General features: G+C 42.1%; 1 protein-coding gene across 8 annotated transcripts in view; it reads left to right on the forward strand.

The window, feature by feature from the left end:
• The window catches only part of PSD3 (pleckstrin and Sec7 domain containing 3), a 571,362-nt gene that overhangs the window by 183,385 nt on the left and 373,925 nt on the right, over positions 1–14,052 (forward strand). For all 8 annotated transcript variants that reach the window (XM_073798607.1, XM_033848747.2, XM_073798608.1 and 5 more), the window contains 2 exons: positions 3,817–4,921; positions 7,861–8,256. In XM_073798607.1, coding sequence (XP_073654708.1) covers positions 3,817–4,921; positions 7,861–8,256 — 1,501 coding nt within the window. The remainder of the gene's footprint in view (positions 1–3,816; positions 4,922–7,860; positions 8,257–14,052) is intronic.

Below are 14,052 nucleotides of genomic sequence, written 5' to 3' on the forward strand. Positions count from 1 at the left end.
TATATAAAGGTCAGTTAATGTAATTCACTCTTACTAGATTAAAAGACAAAACCCACATGGAAATCTCAATTGACAGAGAAAAAACATTTGACAAAACTTGGCACCCTTTCATGATAGAAACACTTGACAAACTGGGAGTAGAAGGGATCTTCCTTACGCTGATATATAGCACGTTTGTGAAAAACCCACAGCTAATATCATACTTAATGGTAAAAGACTGAAAGCTTTCTCTTAAGATCCAGAACAAGACAAGGATGTCTAGCTCTTACCACTTCCAGTCAACATTGTACTAGAGGGTCTGGCCAGTGCAGTTAGGCAAGAAAAAGAAATAAAAGACATCCAGATAAGAAAGAAAAAAAGTAAAATTATCTCTGTTCACAGACAACATGATCTTATATATAGGAAATCCTAAGGAATCCACACAAAAGCTATTAGTACTAAATAGTAAGTTCGGCAACCAGTTGTATTTCTATATGCTAGCAGTGAATAATCTGAAAATGAAAAAATTTCTGCATATTATAGTATCAAAAAGAAAATACTTAGGGGAGTAAGTTTAACAAAAGTAATGTAAAACTTGTACATTTAAAACAAAAACATGTTAAAAGAAATTAAAGAAAATTAAATAAATGGAAAGACATCCTATAGTTACGGATCAAAAGACTTAATAGTACTATTGTTAGGATGCAGTGCTCTACAGATTCATCCCAGCCTCTATGAACATTTCGGGTGTCTGGCAAGCTGATCCTAAAATTCATATGGAAAATGCCAGGGTCCCAGAGTAGCCAAAACAACCTGGAAAAGGAAGGACAAAGTAGGAGGACTCACACTTCCTGATTTTACTTCTGCAAAGCTACAGTAATCAATATGGTGTTATACTTGCTACTAGCTCAAAGGAATAGAATTTAGAGTACAGGCATAAACCTTTACGTTTATGGTCAGTTGATTTTCTATGAAGGTATTAATGCAGTTCAGTGGGGGAAATAGTTTTTTTCAACAGTAGTGCTGGGACAGTGGATATCCACATGCAACAGAATGACGTTGGAGCTCCACTTTACCCCATATACAAGAGTTAATTCAAAATGGATCAAAGGTCTACATGTAATAGCTAACACTGTAAAACTCCTAAAAAAAAAAAGGAATAAATCTTTGTGACCTTGGATTAGACAATAATTTGTTGCATATGACACCAAAGACACAAGCAACAAAATAAAAAAATAGATGTTGGATTTTATTAAAATTTTTAAAAATTGTGCTTCAAAATAAACACCATCGGGCTTCCCTGGTGGCGCAGTGGTTGAGAGTCCGCCTGCTGATGCAGGGGACACGGGTTCCTGCCCCTGTCCGGGAAGATCACACATGCCGCGGAGCGGCTAGGCCCGTGAGCCATGGCCGCTTGGCCTGCGCGTCCAGAGCCTGTGCTCCGCAATGGGAGAGGCCACAACAGTGAGAGGCCCGTGTACCGCAAAACAAAAAAACAAGAAAACAAAACACCATCAACTAAGGGAAGAGACAACCCACAGAATGGGAGAAAATGTTTGCAAAGTATATATATGATAAGGAATTTCTGTCCAGAATATACAAAGGACTCTTACAACTCAATAATAAAAAGACAAGTAACCCAATTATAAAATGGGCAAAGGATTTGAATGGATATGTCTCTGAAGAAGACATACAAATGGCCAACAAGCATGTGACAAGATGCTCAATATCATTAATCACTACCACAGTGATTAATGATATTGAGCAAAATCAGAACTACAGTGAGATAGCATTTCACATCTACTAAGACAGCTATAATAAAAAATATGGGCAGTACTAGAACCCTCAGACTTCGCTGGTAGGAATGTAAAATGGTGTAGTTGCTTTGGAAAACTGGCAGTTTCTCCAAACATTAAAGAGAGAGAGTTACCATGTGACCCAGAATCCACTCATAGATATATACCCAAGAGAACTGAAAATAAATGTAGACACAAAAACTTGTACACAAATGTTCATTATTTATAATAGCTAAAATGTGGAAATAACACAAATGTCCATCAGCAGATGAATGGAAAGAAACTGTGGTATATCCATACAATGGAATATTATTTGTCAATAAAAAGAAAAGAAGTTCTGGTACATGGTACAGTGTGGATAAACCTTGAAAGCATTGTGCTAGGTGGAAAAAAAGACAAAAAATGCCACATATTGTGTGATTCTGTTGATATGAAGTAGAACACGTGAATCCATAGAGACAGAAGGTAGGTTGGTAGTTACCAGGGGCTGAGGAATGGTGGCTAATGGATTGGATATAGGTTTTATGGTGGTGGTAGGAGGTGATGAAAATGTTCTGGAATTAGATTGCGGTGATGGTCACACAATTTTGTGAATATATTAAAGACAACTGAATCTTAAAAGTCCTATCACAGTCTTTATTGAAAAATTTAAAATGTCAGTGTGCCACAGGAAGAGGAATCTTTATTGCTTTTAACTGTCTTCCTTTTCAAAATCAGGGTTTGAAAGTTGCTTCCTCCTCAGATTTCAAGCAAGCCGCATCCTCTTACTTCTGTCTTGTGAAGGTACTATCAATACTACAATCACAGAGAAGTGCTTCTTGGATTCCATCAATACTGATTCAAATTTAATTTAAAAAATGTATTTCAAATTATTTCAAAAATGAAATATGAAACTGAATACACTCTTAGATGTATTATTATTTATCAGATTTTCCACACTGTGGGATACTATACATTAACTTATGTTTCCAAGTTACCTCATTTTGTACATGCCTTGGAATCAAGTCTTTCATGTCATTTCATTGTATATATTCAGACAGTCATCAAACATTTCACTGAATAGGAAGGTGGTAGCTGGCAATGCTTTAAAAGCAATAACAAAAACAGCAGGTGTCCTCTGTCATAAAGTTGTCCAAGTGAGGACCCTACATTTCCAGGGTAGATGAGGATATTCTCGATACAAAGTAACCAAAACCAAGTTCAGAAGGAAATTGGATCCTGGGGTGATAGGACTGTAACTGTTATCCATAAATCCTCAATTTAAAATTCTGTTATCAGAGTGTCTTCATTTTTCTCATTGACTGCCGTTTTAATAAGAAAAGGATGTAAATTTGATCCTACATAGTAAATATATGCTAATTGTTTTTACTGCTTCATATATTGGGGTTCTGCATATGATACCATTTAAATTTTATTCATTTGGGATCCCAGAGATCTTTCTTAACATACTAAGTTTCCTATTCCATTTTGACTTCAGTCTCATTCCCCAGGGATATTCTGAAAGCATTCCCCCCCACAACAGAAATCCAACAGTGAAGGGGAAGCTTCCAGCCAAAAAAATATTTACTGACTTTAAATAGATCATATCTTTTTTCTGAGGCTTCCATCTCAGAGATTGCACTGCACAGGTATTGTTGGCTGGATCGTAAGACTATTTGTTGTTGTGCCCAATATAAATACTTTAGTTGGTATTTCATGAGTGGTATTTGGAAAATGATACATATCCTTATTTTCATCTGTTCTTGCGTATGCAGCAACCGAGGTGCGTGTGTGGGACTTCATCAGAAGCAGGGTTGAATAGGGCGTGTGTCATTAGATCGTCTCTGTCTGTGCCAAAACCTTTGTGGGTACTCTCGTGTAAGCTAAGTGGAAGGGACCACCGGCAGGGTTATGAGAAGCAAGTGTTGCAGAGGTGGGGGCAGGAGACAGTGAAAGGATCCCATAAGGATGACTGAATGCCTGATGCGTATGGAGATTTATTAACACACGTTGGAATCTGTTGTTCAGAACAAGTCATGTGTCCATTCTGTTCTCTTTGTAGGTGATCATGGAGGAAGCACTTTACTCCCCCCGAATGTCACAAATGAATTTCCAGAATATGGGACCATGGAGGAAAGTGGAGAAGGCCTAAGAGCCTCTCTCGAGTTTGATGCCGAGTCTCTGCCGTGCTGCCCTCAGGTGCAGCAGAGGGTCCAGTCTCTTGCTGGCCATCCCTCTGGGCTTCTCAGTGTTACCGGAGGACCAAAAGATGTCAGAGAGGTCCCCTCTCAGAGTCATCTCAAGGAACAGAGTTTACAACCCATTGACTCTTTGATTTCAGCTCTGAAAGCCACAGAAGCCAGAATAGTTTCAGGAACATTGCAGGCTACAAAGGTACTGGATGGAGATGCAGTTTCTACTTTTTTAGTTCAGCAGGTGGAACAAGAGCCAGACCCTGCCAGTCATAAAACACAGAGAGCCAACACACTGTTCCCTGCTGGCCGAGAAAAGTCACCCGATATACCTCTTTCAGCTGAAGTTACGACTGAGGAAGGTTTTTATTTGAGCATCCAGGAGGACCTGACTGCACTATTAACTGGAGAAACTCAAGCAGAGCTTTCCCTAAGAGCTAATAATGGGAGAAAGGGGGCTGTCCATGTGCAGGAGCCAGCTTGTCCAGCATCCTCCGTGGGGAGCCCCGTGACCCACAGCTCAGTGGGAAGTGCTGGGTTATTGAGAGAGAGGAGATCTGATCAGGGGAGAGAGCACCCAGAGCAATGTGGTCGAGGCAGCTCCTCAGGACGCCCAGGCCAGGTCAAACATGTGGAATTTCAAGGGGTGGAAATATTGTGGACAGGAGGGGAGAAAAGAGGGACATGGCAACCTGTGGATTTTCAGACATCATTGGAAAGGACAACCCCTCCTGAAAGCAAAGAGTTTTCTAAAGTGCCAAGCCATCTCATCTCATCTGCTGGTTTGTGTGATTCAGCTGGTTTAACTGAGAGTGTTTGGGATGACACCTGGAGAGCTCCTTCAGAGAGGCTGGCCACTGGCTCAGGGCCATTTCTGCCTGAGCCTCTTCATGAGAGTGGAGAGGATGAAGTCTTCCTAAGGGAAAACAAGGAACATCTTGAGACGAAACCTGAACTGGAGAGAGACAGGGAAAGGTGAGCTCGCATAGTATCCTGCTGTCTGTGATGCCAGTGAGAACTCGATTCACAATATCCTGGGTCCTTGTTTACCACAGAATGGAAGAGAAGTGACTGTAAGCTATGTTGCTTCTAAGGTTCCGAGATGTTAAAGCGGTCTTGTTATAAAGTTGTCCATATGGGGAGACTGTGAACTCTAAACTAGGTGACTCCATTTCTGATGTTTTATTGTATTTGACAGGTTGCAACTTCTCCAACATCAAGGTAATTAAATACCCCACGATTATCTTTAACAATGTGGAAAGGTTTGAACTCTTTTTGACATCCTGTAGTCATTACATCCTAACTCAGGCATTTCTTCTGGGTGCAGCACCGTTGCCTGCATACAGCCTTATACATGTAGGAACACAGAGGCTGGCTCAGTTTTCTAGATTGAAAGAGATCAGGAGGTCAGAATTCAGTTCTTCCATGACACTCACATGGGTCTCCCTTCTCACAAGCAGCATGTTTTGATTACAGCCCTGATGAGTAAACTTGGCATCATATGGTATTTCCTGGTCTCTCCCTACATTTCTGGCATCCATACCAGCTGTGAGACTGGAAAAATGGAAGCCATACCCGTCTGTCTTCACATCCTTTGCTTGTAGTCTGACTGTAGAGTGTTCCTCTTGGCAAAGTCATTTCAAATGTGTGCCGTCTTGTCAGTCCTCCACCTGTGGTAGTTCACATGGGAAAACATCTGTGTCATGCCTGAAGGGTTTTGTTTGTTTGGTGTAAGGAGATGCCGTTTTCTCCACAGTTAACTAACAGATCCATGAAGAGATGCTCCTTTAGGATGGCTGTCAGGACTCCTCTCCCTCCCGTCCCCATCCCCCCTACACAGAAAATCTCCAGACTCCCCTCAAAAGGAGCCCTGATATGTGGTACATGGCTCGGTAATTATATTCCCACTGGGGTATGCACTTCCGTGCCTGTGCAGATTATTAATTCATTCCTCCTTTCCTCCCGCCCTCCTTCCCTTCCTGTCCTTTCACAAATGGTTTTCAGTTGTCTGCTCTGTCCTTGATACGGCTAGAGATGCTGGGCATAAAGGAATGTTCAAAATAGACATGGCCCTGGGAATTCCCTGGCGGTCCAGTGGTTAGGACTCTGTGCTTCCGCTGCAGCGGGCATGGGTTCCATTCTTGGTTGGGAAACTAAGATCATGCAAGCTGTGCGGTGAGGGAAAAAAAAAAAAAAAAAAAACAGTGGAAAATAGACATGGCCTGAGGTCACTGACCTCATGGAATTTACTTCTGAAGATCAACACATTAATAATGCTGGGACCTCTAATTGTGCTGGGTTCCGTAAAGGAGAAGAAGGGAGACATACTAGAAAGAATAGTTTTGTTTTGTTTTAAAGTTTTTTTTGACGTGGACCATTTTTAATGTCTTTATTGAATTTGTTACAGTATTGCTTCTGCTTCACCTTTTGGCCCTTTGGCCCCGAAGCGAGGCACGTGGGATCCCAGCTGCCCAGCCAGGGTTCAGACCCTCACCCCGGCATTGGAACGCGAAGTCCCAACCACTGGACCGCCAGGGAGGTCCCTAGAAAGAATAGTCTGAATGCAGGAGAGAGGCTGATTCGGTTGATGGCTTGGGGAAGGCCTTTCTGTGGAAGTGATAGTTACGCTGAGACTTCAGGTATGAATACGTGTTTGCCCAGCAGAGAATGGGGAGGAGGATATTCCAGGCAGAGGGAACCACCTGAGCAAAGGAGGACTGCTTGTCGCTAATGGAGCATGCTTCCTGGACACTGCAAAGCAGAAGCCTCCAGGTGCCTTTTAAGATGTGACCCTCCGTCCGCCCTTCTCCCCGTGTGGCTGGAGCCTGGGGGCTGGGGGAGGGTGGGAAGTAGGTGAGCAGAGGTAGGGAGGGGCCTCATCCTGAGCTTCCTGTTTCACTGCAAGTGCCCTGAGGAGCCATTTAGAGGTAGAACCCAGAATAGTACTTGGTGTGGGGTAGACCTTCAGTAATTTAAAAACAGCAGAGACAACTGTACTGTTGAATGTGAATCCTGGTAATACCTAGAAATGTGGGTTACCTACCAGGTAGTTTTATTCCTATTTCTGTTTTGTTCCTGAGGCTGAGCTAGTAATTGGCACATCCAGATTCAGCTCCACGTTTTTCTGTCTCTTGTATTCTTTCTCTTACTGAGTTTTAAAATTTTATTTAGTTATTCTAATGTTCATTTTTAATATTTGAAGAACATGCTGCATATTAATTAATTAACGCCCCAGGTATATTAACTTGTACGTTTTTTGTAGGTTGTCACTGTTTTGGTTAGCCCTGTAGTAAACACGTTTGTTGGCTCTTATTTATTTATTTTTTCTTTTAAAAGGTCGTTTACTGGCTGGCTGTTTCTGGACCTGAACTCTCTCTGCAGTGCTGTCTTATTGTCACCAGGGGACAGCCCTTGGATTATAGAATATTTATCTTCTTGAGGGCATTAGGTCTTATTTAAATCAGAAAATATTAACAGACTGATGAAAGTTTAGTGTATTTTTAGTCCATTAAGTTTACACAATATATTTATCTTCTAACAGGTCATTTACCTGTTAATGACCTCTTTCTGTTAAAATTAAGAATGATAGTAGCTGTTAATTTGGATTTGTGGAGTTTAGTTGGCTAGATGAAAATTCATTATTTTAACATTTTATTGAAATATTCTTTGGACCTGATTCACATATTAGGAAATAGTTCAAAACTATATTAAATTATGTAGAGGGTAGCATAGCGTATGTATGCTAAAGAGTTCTTTCAGCCTGAATATGTTTCTATGAAATCTTCCTTCCCAAATGTATTGACATAAGCCCACTGAATACAAGTGTTAGCTCTATAGAATGTTCCCTTTTTTATATGGTTGGAGGGGAAAAAATAACCTGATATTGAAATTCGTCCGTTTTATGTGCTTTCCAGGATTCTTGAGCAAGAGGAGCACTTTCGGGCCAGAGATGATGATATCCTTGGGTCTGGTTGTGCAGAGGACTCCACTGATGTGTACAGCTCCCAGTTTGAAACCATTTTGGACAACACTTCTTTATACTACAGTGCTGAGTCCTTGGAGACTTTATATTCAGAGCCTGATAGCTATTTTAGCTTTGAAGTGCCCCTCACTCCAATGATACAACAGCGCATTAAAGAAGGTGGTCAGTTCCTGGAGAGGACATCAGTGGAAGGACAGCAGGACGTCCTGAGCATCTCTGCAGATGGTGGAATAGTGATGGGCTATTCTGGTGGGATCACCAATGGGCTGAGTGGCTCCAGTAACTCCACCTACACGAAAGGCACCCCAGAGATTGCTTTCTGGGGAAGGTACTGGTCCCATTCTCTTAATTTTGTGCTGGTGGTTTTTGTAGCAGTTTTTTTTTTGGAAATCTGAGTGTGGAACATATTTGAAAAGCATTTGGCTGGTTTCTGTGGATATAAGTGAATGATGTGAGTGAAAAGTAATTTGGGTTTTGGGGGCAGGTAGAGTACAATTTAGTGGTTTGCCAAATTGGCAACCTGTGGACATTCTATTTGGCAGTATTTCTTGTATTACCATATGTAAATTGGATCCTGAACAAATACTTGTGGGTGATGAGTATGTATTAGGTCCCATGATGCAGCTTTGGTAGCAGTGGCCTGGTGCTGGGAAAAGGACACTGGGAGATCTTGGCTTTCATTCTGCCACTGGCATTGGTTGATTACTTGGGGCAGGTTGTTTGATTAGGCCAGAGACTCCTTGATTGTAAGTAGAGGGTGTTGGATTAGATGGTCACTGTAATCTCTCTTGGCCGTTTGCCCTGTGAGGTCCCATTCTGCTGGGAAGTCTTCATGTTCCTGAGATGGTGGGGGAGGATCTAATTATATGGGTGCTTGGTAGAGCTGATTCCTTGGTCAACGCCATAAATACTTATTTTCTCTCTCTACTTTAGGATTTAACTCTCCCTAGAACACAGAATCACAAATTATGTAGGTTTTATGTGCTGTACCTGTCATTTAGTGATTCCCTGTCTCTTTATGGATTATCCAGCATTTCATCTCTTGTCATTCATCATGCTGTCCTTCAGCATCTCCATAAGTGGAAAGAGAATGCTAAACTTCTTAATCATTTTATGAATTTAGTTTTAATATATTTTTCCTGAATTAAAATGTGTCAATTCACATGTTTGGGGAGGTGCAGGGGAGGTTAAATGGGGATAAACTATTTTAAAGTTGTATGAAAAAACGTCAGTTTTTTTTTTTTTTAAAGTCAGTATACATATTACAGAATTTTTTTTTAATATATAAATTTATTTATTTTTGGCTGCGTCGGGTCTTTGTTGCTGCGTGCGGGTTTTCTCTAGTTGCGGCGAGCAGGGGCTACTCTTCTTTGTGGTGCACGTTCTTCTCATTGAGGTGGCCTCTCCTGTTGCGGAGCATGGGCTCTAGGCGCGTGGGCTCAGTATTTGTGGCATGTGGGCTCAGTAGTTGTGGCTCGCAGGCTCTAGAACCGCGGGCTCAGTAGTTGTGGCGCACGGGCTTAGTTGCTCCGCGGCATGTGGGATTTTCCCAGACCAGGGCTCGAACGCATGTCCCCTGCATTGGCAGGCAGATTCTTAACCACTGCGCCACCAGGGAAGTCCCCATATTACAGATTTCTAATGAGCCTGTTTTTATGATCAGTCTGTTCTATGTTAAGTGTTTCCTATAAGCAGTTTATAGGTTTATAGTTCATTGGCTGAGCACATTCAAGACTGGCACATGGTAACGTTGCAGCTATGCATTTCCATGTGAAATAGACCATGGATGTTGGTTGTCTTCTTGGGTCACACAACTCTCAGAAGCAGAAGACCTTGGTCTGAATTTCTTGGACAAGCCACTTATTCTTTCTGAAACCCCCTTTGTTTATTTGCATAGTAGGGTTAATGATACTTAGTATGCTGTGTGGCCATGTGATTTAAAGAGTTAATATAGATTAAAGCACCTAGCACAGTACCTGGTACCAAGTAGAAGCTGGAGCAAATGTGTGAATCAGAACTGGCTGATAAACCCGCATTTATACCCGATCTCTAAGAGGTGGTATCCCTGAGGGAAGGGGGGCATCCCTGAGAAGGGGGTGTTTCTAGAAGGGGCCAGAGAGAGGGGTGTCTCTGAGGGGACATCCTTGAGAGGGGGTGTCCCTGGGTGGATGGTGCTACTTTAGTCGTTTAGTTTCACCATCATCTCGGGTAACTGTAAGTTGTGGTAAAATGCAGATAATTTCATTGAAATTCCAATCCAACTTTCTGGAGTGAGTTGAAGTTGTTGGGGACCTGAGGTGTTTTTGGCTGAGAGGCTTTGCTGCAGAAGCCACAGGGAGGGTAAGTAAGTAAAGACAAGAAGTAAACATCAGCACAGAACAGGAAGGTGAAAGGTTTATCAAAGGTGCAGTTTGCACACTCAGAATAGGAAGCAGCCATCATTGGGGCCAGTGTGAGTGCCAGTCATTAGTAGGGCAGAGCTGGGTAGTTAAGAGAGAGTATTGGGGTAGGTTATAGTACTTTAGCATCTCAGATGTGGACAGTGGTATATACTTCAGGCCAACTTGAGATAAGGTTTCAGCTGTGTTACCTGCATTGTCAAACCATGAGATCTTGCCCAGCCATGAGACCGAATTCCAGTACTGAATGAGAAGCATGTTAGAGATGGGCTCTGGCACTGTCCACATGATTCCTGACCAGTGGTCATTCACCCTTCCTTGAGCACTGCTAGTGATGTGGACAGACCAGCTTGGCAAGGGCACGCCATTTGTGTTCTTGGACTTGGCATAAGATAATAAGCAGTTACAGGTGGAGGAGGTTTTTTGTTTGGTGATTCACGGTTAAAAATTAGGATGGGCTCAATCATTCTAAGAAATTTTAGGGAATCGGGAATAATTTTCATATTCTTCTCTACGTTCTCTGCCTTCTTAGTGCTTTGGAGAAGTTGTAGCACCAGAGGAATCGTGGGTTGAAGAATAATGATATTTTCCAGCTTAAAGGGGGTCTTAGATAACCCTGTTTCACAGTAAAGAATCTGAGTCCCCGTTGGGTGGGATAGAATTACCTGGTGACAGATCTTGCACCAGAATTCAAATTGTGTGACTCCTAGACCAGGTACATTGACTGTTCTAGGCTGCCTGGTTTCATATTTGTATTCTTTCTTTTGATCTAATTCCTCTCATGCCATATATTCATGGAGCCGTAAGTCTGAGTTGGTAATTGTAGAGCTGGTGGTTGGTGATGGTGTATGTGTTCAATTTTAGAAAAAAATTTCCAAATTTTTATCTAAAAAAAAAAAAATGGTTTTGAAGAACCTAGGGGCAGGAGAGGAATAAAGATGCAGACGTAGAGAATGGGCTTGAGGACAGGGGGAGGGGGAAGGGTAAGCTGGGGCGAAGTGTGAGTGGCGTGGACATATATACACTACCAAATGTAAAACAGATAGCTAGTGGGAAGCAGCTGCATAGCACAGGGAGATCAGCTCTGTGCTTTGTGACCACCTAGAGGGGTGGGATAGGGAGGGCGGGAGGGAGATGTAAGAGGGAAGAGATATGGGGATATATGTATACGTATAGCTGATTCACTTTGTTATATAAAGCAGCAGCTAACACACCATTGTAAAGCAATTATACTCCAGTAAAGATGTTAAAAAAAAGAAAAATTCCCAAATTGTTAATAAACCTGTCTCCATAAATTTTTTAATGTAATCAATGATCAGGCTTTTAAAAATTTCTTCTGCATTAAAACATCCCTCTGCAGAGGTAAGGAGTAGATACTGAGGTACTGAGTCTGTTAAGGAAGTCCAGACTAGGACGCTGACTGCACAACTGTCACCCCGATTGACTCCCTTCTGTTAGGCACTCAAGGCCAAAGTGTTAGGCTTCAAGGAGAAAAAAATTCATTTATTAATAAATGTTGTGATAAAGCAACACAGCAAAAGTGATAAATAAAACAAGTGCACGTGCTTAGCATTCCATCTCTACTCACTGGTCTCTCCTGTTTCCTTGGCAGTGGACTGGGGGGTCTGACTGTGTCTGATAAAGTGAACTCTGAGGAAAGCACAAAGGAAAGGGAATGATAAGACTAATCTGCGCTGATAATGCTGCTTTGATTCTAGCTGGACTTGAACCAAGAAAATTAAGCCCATTCCTATTGAGTTACTGCTTTTGATGTATAAAGTGTTAGACAGTATTATAAGATCATTTTAGGTTGTCTCTAAACACCATCTTATGTCCTATGCATCATATGTATTCCATAGGTTTTCTTTCTTTAGTAAAGACATGGTGCTTAATTCACATAATAAGCTAAGAGAAAGGAACATTAATGTTCTGATTTTCCAGGTAAGGAAACTGAGGCTCAGAGCAGTTGAGTAACTTGCTCAAAGTCACACAAATGGTAAGTGCCACACCCAGTATTTGAACCCAGGCAGTCAGGCTCCAGAGACCATTTACTTTTGATCTCAAAACAAAAATATTTTTGCTTGACATTGCCTAGGTATATTTTTAAATACTTTTCTATATCAGTATATGCTTTTACATCATTAAAGATTATTTCAGTGGCGGTATCTGACAGTGATTTCTTTTGAACACAGGATGACACTGTTCTCAATTGTGTTGCTTCCTGTAAGAAAGGTGGAGTGGTTGGGGAGGGTGACGAGGACCTGTGGCACTTCAACACACCTTAGTTCCCTCTCAGGAACACCCCCAGGCCTGGATTTAGCCAGGCTTTGTGGCCAGAGCGGGACTGAGCTCCACTTAAGTCAAAGAAGAAAATACTTCAAATCTGTAATATTCTAGAATAGGGTTGGAAAGGACGTTTGTAGAGAGTATGTGTGCTGACTCTGTCTTTTAAAGGGTTATGTACCTTTGCAGTATCAAATAGATCGCTCATTATAAGCTGAAAACACCTCTTAAGATCCTGGAGTCAATTTGGCAGGAATAGTTAATTCTCTCAGATGCTCTGAACACTGATGTTGACCAGAGAGCTGCATGCCAATGCGGAAATAGCGCACCCTGTGAATGTAACACAATAGTTTAATGAAGGAGCAAAGAGTAGCATCCCCTCCCTTTGTGGTCCAGCTGCAGAGCACTCAGGCTAGCTAGCGGGTTCAGTGGTGCTGTGTGGAATCCAGTCACGTGGCTCCAAAATTAGAAAGGATAATTAGAGACTTACAGATACCCAGGGCCAATGGGTTCCTTTGTGTCTGGGTGCTTCTCCCTCTCCGGCCCATCAGCTGAAGACTGCAGCTCCAGTCAGTAAGTCCTGACCTGAAGCCTGCAGGGCACAAATGTGGTCACTGTGACCATTAGCAGGGTTGAATATTGTTTATTTCTATGGAGCTTGGGTTTGGACAGATGGGAAAAGGGACAGCAAATACAGCCATATGGCAGGGATTTCTCTTTTGATTCTCTGAAATACACACAACTGCCTTTTAAGATTACATTTTTGGTGTAACAGATATATACACTCCACGTCTGGGCTTCCCAGTTTTTCTTTCGGAGGGCGCTCAGGATCCCGAGGAGCCCCGCAGAGGGGGTGGATTACGTCTGTGTGCAGCTCTTACGCCTGGGGAGTGCTCCGCTCAGTTGGGTCCACTCCAGCTGGTAGTTGCCGGTTTTCTGCCTTCTCACCTTTCTCAAATGAAGTGCAGACATTGGAAGTATCTTTTTTCTTCCTGTTTTTCTTTTTCTTTAGTGTCTTTCTGTCTAGGAAAAGTCACATGAAACAAGATTAGTACTTAGAGAAATTTGTTGAAGTGCGATTTCAAATACATTTTGACATCCCAACTTAAAACCTGCAGGTATTTAATTAAGTAATTAACTAATTAATTAATTATTATTTTTGGCCGTGCCACGCAGCTTGTGGTGTCTTAGTTCCCCAACCAGGGATTGAACCTGGGCCCCGGCAGTGAGAGTGCTGAGTCCTAACCACTGGACCGCCAGGGAATTCCCTGCAGGTATTTTAGTATAATGTAAAATATTAAAATCATGTGACATTAGTTAAGCTGGTGACAGGAAAAGACCTTGATCTTGTGAACTTGTTTGGGGGGATCTGGCTGACCTCCTCTGTCCTCTAGGTGGGGAGCTCCTGCCTCTCAGGTTCATTCCTGCTGCTCTGGTGATCT

Source organism: Tursiops truncatus, chromosome 21 (assembly GCF_011762595.2).
Source record: "Tursiops truncatus isolate mTurTru1 chromosome 21, mTurTru1.mat.Y, whole genome shotgun sequence".
NCBI lineage: Eukaryota > Metazoa > Chordata > Mammalia > Artiodactyla > Delphinidae > Tursiops > Tursiops truncatus.